This window comes from Arachis duranensis, chromosome 10 (assembly GCF_000817695.3).
Source record: "Arachis duranensis cultivar V14167 chromosome 10, aradu.V14167.gnm2.J7QH, whole genome shotgun sequence".
Lineage (NCBI taxonomy): Eukaryota > Viridiplantae > Streptophyta > Magnoliopsida > Fabales > Fabaceae > Arachis > Arachis duranensis.
Genome location: NC_029781.3, coordinates 3,647,236 through 3,657,312, shown reverse-complemented (window position 1 = coordinate 3,657,312; position 10,077 = coordinate 3,647,236). Strand labels below are relative to the sequence as shown.

General features: G+C 32.1%; 1 protein-coding gene across 1 annotated transcript; it reads left to right on the top strand.

The window, feature by feature from the left end:
* The first annotated feature begins 6,255 nt into the window (after positions 1-6,255).
* Positions 6,256-9,623, top strand: LOC107468471 (uncharacterized). Its single transcript, XM_016087778.1, has 2 exons — positions 6,256-6,325; positions 8,515-9,623. The coding sequence occupies exons 1-2, from the start codon at positions 6,256-6,258 to the stop codon at positions 9,621-9,623; spliced, it is 1,179 nt and encodes a 392-aa protein (XP_015943264.1).
* The last annotated feature ends 454 nt before the right edge of the window (positions 9,624-10,077 follow it).

The following is a 10,077-nucleotide window of genomic DNA, read 5'->3' as shown; positions in this document are numbered from 1 at the left end:
TAGACTATACTACGATTGATTACTTGATAATTTCTATACCGGCAAAAATCCATTCGTCAGCTCTTGGCAAGGAATGAGAACTAAAAGTCCTATCCTAGTTATCCTCCTCAATTGTGAAGAAAATTGTTCATTGCTCCCACTTAGTTAACCTCTACTATGAAGGAAAGTCAAGTGGATGAATTAACTTGATTCCACAAGTCCTAGCCAAATCATGATGAAAGACTAGCTTTAGTGGCATTCAAGTCAATTAGCAATTTCTAATTATCAATCAACAAAAGAATTAGATAACTCAAGAGTCATTAGTTACTCAACCAAAGTCAAGAGGAACAAAATCTAACTCATAACTAATAGAATCATTTCATCAAACACATCAAAGGCAATAAAGGTAAACAACATGAATTGCAAAAATTGAAGAGAGATCTAACTACAATGGCAAGAGATCCATAATAGAAAATCAAAGCAACATAAAAAGACATGAAAATTATAAATTGCATTGAAAGGTAAATGGAGATCTATATAAGAATTTATAAAGCAAAAGGAAAATTGAAGCAAGAGGACAAGAAATATAAATGGCAATGAAAATAAACTAACAACTAGAAAAGCTATTGGCAAGGTATGAGAACTAGAAGTCCTATCCTAGCTATACTCATCAATTGTGCTCCCACTTAGTTAACCTCTAGCTATGGAGGAAAGTCAAGTGGATGAATTAACTTGATTCCACAAGTTCTAGCCAACTCCAAAAGGAAAGACTAGCTTTAGTGGCATTCAAGTCAATTAGCAACTTCTAATTATCAATCAACAAAGGAATTAGATAACTCAAGAGTCACCAATTACTCTACCCAAGCCAAGAGGAGAAAAATCTATTCTAAAATCCAACCAAGCATTTTAACAGGCACTTGGAAGGCATGGAAGCAAAGCAAGATAGAATTGCAAGGAAAGTAGATCTACACTACTCAATTGCAAGGAAATTAACAACAACAAATCAATTGAACAATAAAAGAACATGAATCATAAATTGCATAAAAGGAAAATGGAAGAATAAAAGTGCATCAACATAAAAGTAGAGAATTACAATAATTAAGTGCTAAACTAGAGAGAGGAGATGTAGAAGAACAAGAATTACAAAAGGAAAAGTAATTCAAAGCATGAAATTAACCTAGATCTAAGAAATCCTAATCTAGATCTAATCCTAATTCTAGAGAGAAGTGAGAGCTTATCTCTCTAGAAACTAACTTTCCCTCCAAAACTAAACTAAACTAAAACTACTACTAAAAGCTCCTCTCATCTCCTCTTGATTCCTGCCTTAAATAGGCTCAGAATTGAGTTAGATTTGGGCCTGGGAAGCCCAGAATTCGCTCCCAACGTTTTGCCTTTAAGTGAGTCACGTGCGAGCACTGACGCATACACGCCATGTACGCGTACGCGTCACTTGACAATTTCCTATCCACGCGTACGGGCTATGTACGCATACGCGTCGCCATGCGACTCCACAATCCACGCGTGCGCGTCGATCTCAGCATCCCAAATCCTTGTTTCTTCATGATTTCTCCACTTGCATGCTTTTTCTCTTCATCCCTTTGGTCCATTCCTAGACTTTCCATCCTGAATTCACTAACAAATATATCAAGGCATCTAGTGGAATCAAAGGTGAATAAAATTTAGCTAATTAAGGCTTAAAAAGCATGTTTTCACACTTAAGCACAAATTAGGAGATAATCATGAAACCATGCTATTTCATTGAATAAATGTGGGAAAAGTGGATGAAACCCACCTAAATTAAGCACAAGATAAATCCTAAAAATGGGATTTATCAACGTGCTAATGTGTTCGGCGGAGCAGAGCAAGGAGGCTTCAATGGCACTACCAACACCGACATGCAGCAGCAGTAGCGCGCCCTCGGTGAGAAGAAGAAACACCTTGTTTCTCGCACCTGGGTGGAACGACGTCGTCGCGGCCGAGATTGGGGAAGCTCCAATTAACGCACCAAGAAGCACGTCGAGGAGATGGGAGCGTCGCGGCGTTCTGGAGCGGTCTACGGAGGTCGATTGTTGCCCGCACGTGATGGACAGAAGCGAGGCGTCCGATGAAGGTGGAGGAGAAGTTTACTTGATGATCCTTTTACTCTGGCGCAGCCGTGGATAGTTTTCAAATTCTGCTGCGGTGAAACGGTAAAAGGAGACTATAGGGTTTGGTTGGAGTGATTTTTGTTTACGTAAGTGAATTTTGAGATGCTGCTGAAGTGAGGTGGATTTCGGAGACCCAGTCCAAGAAGAGTTGGCAGGTTATTTGCTGGACCCCTCTTGGTTCCCTAACATTATTGTTACCTAAAATAGACTAAGTTAGGTTGGTGTTGGTCTAGTGATTTATTTACTATTCTACTTAAATAAATGTCGGGTTCAAAATTTCGAATATCCTTGTATATGCATTAATTTATTAACCAATCATAAACTCTTAAATGAAATTTTAATCTACAACAGATTAGTCATTAACCTATCAAATCATGAAATACCGTGAGAAACTAAAATTATCTCAAATATAATTTCATTTACTACTAGTGATTTTTTTCTCACACGCATACATGACACACACCACACAAAAAGATAACAATTATCTTTTTAAGCATTATAAAAAATTATTATTTTTCCACTTGTGTCTGACTATTGCTCGTTTATGAATTATATTATGAATCTACTACTATATACATGGCGTGATAAAGATTCATTAAAAATTCTATATTTTTATTTGAGTAAATATTAAATAAATTTTAAGTGCATATTGTTTCCTATTTCGGTCTTATTTTTGTAAGCTTTTTAATCCTAAATAAATCTAATACAAAAAGGGAATTGAATAGATTCTAAATGTAATTTATTTTCTATTTTATTCTTTTTTTTTAATTTTCTTAATCCAAATTGAATTGAAATTATCAAGAAAGCAAATTGAAAACTCCTTAAATATAACTGGAAGAATCAGAAAATCCAGGGTTTCGTAATTTGTAATTTAATACACCCTACTTTTGAATACAAATATTTCCAAAGTCAAATTAGAAGAGTATAACATTTAGAGAAAAAAATGTTGGGGGAAGCAAGTATTTTGCTTATTAGGTTTCAATTAAATCTTTAAAAAAGTTATTAGCTTTTTTTTTTCTCATAAAAAAGAGATCTTTTTTCTTGGCAGCTAAGATCAAGAGGAAGGTAGTTTGTCAAACTTACCCGTAAAAAAATTATATTATTCTTAAAATATCTTTTATATATTTTAAAAGTTATTCTCAACAGTAAATGACGCAATTCATAATTTCTTATGCGCAAACAAAAACAACGCCGTAATTCTCAACCCTACTCAAGGTAGGGAAGAAGTGAAATTCAAGAGAACAACAAAGTGTTTATGAAATACCTTAGCTTTGAAGATAAATGTAAATGCAATAAAATAACAATATATATATATGATGAGTTCATTAATAAAAGGACACCATTGGAGATTGCTTGAGATCGATGTATATGGATAATAAGAACGATACGCCTCTTATTTTCCCAATGAATTTGTTTCGAGTTTAAGCAATCAAGTGTGGCTTCAATTATGAAAACACCTGACAGAGAAATTGAAAATTTAATTACATTTGCATTTTGATTCCACTACTCCTAATGGATTATTTAACAATATATATTTGATTGTTAGTATAAGAGACGACAAAATTTGAAAGTTAGCAAAAATTTTAATTTCAACCACGATGCATGTGATATAAAGAAAGGGGTTTATTAAAGTCTAAAAAGGAAGAAATAACAGTTCATTGGCGATCAATTCTTGATTAACATAAACTTTTTCAAATTTTAATTGTATATAATTTATTCTCTTTCATATCTTTAGACTTATACAATAATTGACAAAAACCTAAGAAGCGAAAAAGGTAGCTATGAAATCATTCTACCCCACAAAGTTACATTCTTGTATTCTAAATTTCTAATCACTTTGTGTGTTTTCGAAATAGGTCCAAAGTCCAAATACATCTAACGATCAATTTGTGTTATTTTAAGACTTTTTTTATTTTTATTTTTTGGCATATGTATGAAGTAAGCATGATGCTCAACTACGAAAAGCAATGAAATGAATTGAATGCCAAGTGTAGCTGTGTAGGTACCTACATGCAACAAAACTCCTTTCCTTTCCACTATTTTCACGAATGATGAATTGATGATAATGATAGTAATAGTCTAGGAGTGTATACATAATGATACATAATTATACTAATTTAAGAAACTATCTTTATTACAATTATATCAAATCAATAATTAATGTATTATTAAACTACTTATTAATTATCAATTAAAAATAATTTTAATCATTTTATTTATAATAATAATAATAATAATAATAATAATAATAATAATAATGATGATGATGATGATGATGATGCTATGTCTGATTTATTGAAAATATAGATTACTAAAACAGATTAATATAAAAAAACTAATAACCTTTTGAATGAAATATGTTAAGATTTTTAACCTAAAATAATTATATCATTAATGTCAAGTGATACTAATAAATATTTCTTTGCTATTATCATAGTGAAAAAAATGCTAATGACATTAGAATAGCTATTGGAAAGACAGTGATCCAAACTTCACAAGTTATAAAGTCTGTTGTGAAGAGTGCAAATAAATTATTTAGAGATTCTCGACATTGCATTGGTGAATCATCAATTCAAGCATCCAGAATTTCTAATATTGATCCTCTTAGAGATTATAAAGGTCGACATTTATGTTTTCGTTTTATTTTTAATAAAGTTGGAATTGATTTCTAATCCTATTTTTTTCTGCAAAAAAATGTGAGAATTTGAACTTTTGTTAATCCATTGATATATGTTTATCTTAATTTAGTGATTGAAGCTGTTGATGATATCAATTATGAGCCATAAGATATTGAAATAACACATGAGTATGATGGTTTAAACCCAATAGATGAAGGTATTGATGTATTCTCTTTTTTATTTTTAAATCTTCTGAATTCTGGACAGCAATTAACTATTGCAATTATCATTTAGATACATTGGATCTTGGAGATCCCATATACCAATGTCTATGCTGTCAGACCTTGATGTGGCTAGATGAATGCTTGGAAAAGTCAAGAGGTAGCTCCAATCCTGTATTTTTTTTATGTTGTATAGAAGGGAAGGTTGAATTGCCTTTCTTGAAGCATCCACCTCAAACGCTGCAAGAGTTACATAGTGGAACGGACGAAAAAAGTAAATACTTCCTTAAAAATATAAAGGCTTTCAACGGAATGTTTGTATTCACTTCTATGGCAGAAAGAGTTGACCATTCGATAAACAAAGGTGGTGCACCTCCTATCTTTCACATTGGAGGTCAAAATTATCATCATATTGGCAATTTACTACCACCGAAAAGTGAGAAGCCAAAATTTGCCCAGCTATACATTTATGATACTGAGAATGAGATTACAAACCGCATGGAATCATTTAGGTAATTGTTCGACTCACGCATATAATTCATCTATTTTCTAACTTTATTTAAAATGCTAGTTATTGTAATATTATTAGGAGTTAAATTCTCATGCGATCTTCTCGATGCTTAACAAATGAATTGAAGTTATTATATATTATTTATTTATTAACAGGTCAAACATCAGCGCAGAATTGATGGAAACTAAAATTGTTTCATCCTTAAAAGTCATGATGGATGAAAATAATGTCCTAGCAAAGGCATTTCGTTCAGCCCGAGATAGATATCAAGTTGATAGCTCCGCTGATGTTAAGTTACGGTTAATAACCAGAAGAAATACTAATGCAAGGACATATAATTTACCAACGGCATCTGAAGTTGCTGCACTGATTGTTGGAGATATTGACGAAAGCGGGATTAATAAGGATATAATAATTGAGACAAAATCAAGAATGTTGCAAAGGATAGAAGTAGTACATCCAATGTACCTTGCTCTTCAATATTCTTTGTTGTTTTCATACGGTGAGGATGGTTACAGATTACGTATAGCTACTTATTCTCGACCAAATGTCAAAAAAATTGAGAAAAAGACCAACAATAAGCATGAGAGACTTCTTTGCATACAGACTTTAAAGAAGGACTAACGAGTCTCAAATCCTTTTGCAGTCAAGAAGATTACTGCAACAATTCATAGTAGATGCCTACACTATGGTTGAGTCAGAACAGCTTTTATACTTATAATTGAAACAACCAAATTTGAGGCTGGACAAGTTCAAGCAATTGCATGAGTGTATGGTTCATGGCGAAACTAATGCCATTAACACTGGACAAAGAATCATTCTCCCAAAGAGCTTTACTAGTGGTCCAAGGTACATGTTCAACAATTGCAAAGATGCTTTTGCAATATGTAAATATGGTGGATATCCAAGTCACTTTATCACTATGACATGTAATCCAAAATAGATTGAGATAAAAAGAGAGGTAACACCCTAAGGACTCCATGCAGAGGACAGGCCAGACATCTTATGTAGAATATTCAAGTTGAAGGTTGATAAATTAATTAAGGCATTGAAGAAAGGAACATTCTTTGAAAAGATTATTGGATGTAAGTATAACTAATCTTCCTACGAATTTTTATTTACTCTATCTATATTATCTATAATACACTCATTGTATAGTACACTATCGGTATTAAGAAACGATTATATATAGAACACTTATATGGTACGTTCATTCGATAGTGCACTATCTTGAAGTTATTACAGTACACTTATATAGTTTGTATTACTTCGAACTCATTGTATGATACACTTATATAGTTTTATATAGTTTTATTTTAGCATAATTTTTTCATATTTATTTTATCGTGCTTATTTGCACTACACGCTTAGGTTTATATAGTTTAGTTTAGAATCAACTGCTTTTTAAATCACATTATCTAACTTATTTGCAATGTACTTAGTTTTATATGCTTTAAATTTTCTCATAAATCTTTATTTACTTTGTCCAAATTATTAGTAATATCATATCTTTAAATTTGCAGATTGTCTAACCATAGAGTTTCAGAAGAGAGGTTTACCTCACGCCCATCTTCTTTTATTTATGCATCCGAAATCAAAGCCACAAACTGTTGATGACATAGACAAGGTTATTAAGACAGAGATTCCAGATGAGGAAAAATCCAAAATTGTATGCTGTTGTTGAGAAATATATGGTTCATGGTCCATGTGGTCATTTAAATAGTAAGAGTTAATGTATGATCAATGGTAAATGCTCAAAGTTTTTTCCCAAAGTATTCAGAGATAGGACAATTATAGACGAAGCAGGCTTTTCAAGATATCAAAGAAGAGATGATGGGCGAACTGTATAAAAAAAACTGTTGATGTTGATAACTCCTTCATAGTTCCATATAATGCCGGTCTTCTTCTAAAATTTGGATGTCACATCAATGTTGAGTATACTTGCCAAACTTCAGCAATCAAATATCTATTCAAGTATCTTCTTAAGGGTAATGACAGGGTGACAGCTGCATTATTTTATCAAAACAATGGAACTCAGGTAGATGAAATACATAATTATTATGATTGTAGATATATATATGCATGTGAAGCTGCATGGAGATTGTTTGTTTATCCTATTCAAATGAAGGAACCAACAGTAATAAGATTGTCATTCCATCTTTCTGATGATATGCCAATTGTCAACAAAGATACTGATATAATTCAATCAGTTGTTGAGACTTCTTTTTTCAAGAAATCTATGTTGATTGGATGGTTCAAAGCAAATGAAGCCCATAATGATGCAAGAAATCTGACATATTCTGAGTTTTCAAAAAAAAATTATTTGGAATGGAGAGCATCATATGTGGACTCATAGAAAACAAAGCTATACCATAGGAAGGATATCTCATATACCACCAATGAATAAGAAAGATTACTATCTAAGGCTACTTTTGAACATTCAAAAGGGATGCACGAGTTTCAGTGATCTAAGAACAGTTGATGGTGTGGTTTATGACTCCTTCAAAAATGCATGCTATGCACTAGAATTGTTGCAGGATGCCTTTCTTGGTAGTAAAATTATCATACATATGGCAAAATTGTTTATTAGTGTTCACTTTAACTTTTTCTCTTTCTCTGATAATATTTAGAAAATATAACAAAACAAAATATATTCAAAACTATTACTCAAAAATTGGATTATATATATATATATATTTGTTACATACTTGCTTTACTTCCTCCTCTTAATACATATTTTGATTCATTGCCATAAACCGTATCTACTTCATCTAAAAAACCATAACTAAATCCACATACTTTCAATACTTGCATTTGCATTGGTTGTCTGTGTGCTTTTTTTTATATTATAATAATTTTGATATCCATGTTAATCACAACAATAATTTTTAAAAGGACATGTTACTAATGAAGTATTTTTTAAACCAAAAACAAAGAGTCTTATTTATCATTCAACAATGCATTTCAGACTTTTTTTGCTAGAGACTTATTTAATAAATTTTCAAATAATTATGTTATTTTAAATTGAAAAAATACAGATTTGATGATATCAGAAGTCCAAATAAAAGATATTATACTTGCAAAAATTGAAGATTTGCTCCAGTCAAATGGCAAGTCTTTGAAAGAATATTGTGAAATGTCATATCCTCCAGAAAATTTGGTGTCCATCTTAGAAGACAGAATTATAATGAAAGAGTTGAACTTTGACGTTAATGCTCTTGCGAGTGAACTAGGTGAGTATTTAGAAAAGCTAATTGATGAGCAAAAATTTACATACGATCAAATAATTGGTGCTGTTAGCGGTAATATGGGTGGACTTTTCTTCTTATATGGTCAAGGTGGTTGTGGAAAAATATTCTTATGGTCAACTATATCATGCTCAATTAGGGCTAAAGGAGGTATAGTTTTAAATATTACTTCGAGTGGGATTGCTACACTTCTGTTGACTAATAGAAGAACTGCACATTCAAGGTTTAAAATTCCTTTGACCATAAATGAAGATTCTTTGTGTAGCATTAAACAGGGAAGTCCTCTTGCAAGGTTAATAACTAAGGCCAAATTAATCATATGGGATGAAGCTTCAATGATAAGTAAGTATTGTTATAAAATTTTAGACAAATGCCTCAGAGACATCTTGAGGTGTTCAGATTCGTATAATGCTCATTTACCATTTGGAGGTAAAGTTATTATTTTCGAAGGAGATTTTAGACAAATTTTATCTGTGATTCGCAGAGACTCAAGACAAGATATAATTCAGTCTTCTATTAATTCTTCATATTTGTGGCATAACTGTAAGGTTCTGAAACTTACAAAAAATATGAAATTGTCACTGGGTGAAAACAACAACATACAAGAACTCATAAATTTTGCAGAATGGCTACTCAACATCGGTGATGATTTGGCTGGTGATACAATAGATGGTGAATCGATCGTTCGTATACCATCTGACATTTTGGTTAAGAACTCTGAGATAGCTTTGGATGGCCTCATTGATTTTCTGTATCCAGATATATTATCTAATTTATCCGTTGAAAATTATTTTAAGGATAGAGCAATTCTTGCACCAACTTTGGATTGTGTCACTGATGTCAACAACAAGATGACTGCAGAGTTACCTACTTACCTGGACAAGAAAGAGTCTACTTAAGTTCTGACTTTGTATGTGCTAAGGAGAGAAATACGAAATTTGAGTTAGATATTTTTTTGCCAAAGATTCTAAATGGAATAAATTGTTCAAGTCTACCACCACACAAGTTGGTTGTGAAGGTTGGCGCTCCTGTTATGTTGCTGCAGAATATAGACCAAACTAATGGTTTGTGCATTAGAATGAGAATGCAAGTTAGAAGAATGAGAAATTATGTGATAGAATGCAAGACTTTAACCGGTAACAAAGTTGGAAGTATTGTTCTTATCCCAAGACTGAATCTAATTCCAAATAATGAAATATTACTGGTCAAGTTTCAAAGAAGGTAATTCCTAATTATTATGTCATTTGCAATGACAATAAATAAGTATCTGGGACAAACTCTATCGAAAGTTAGAATATACCTTCCAAGGCCAGTTTTCACCCATGGTCAATTGCATGTTGCGTTATCAAGGAT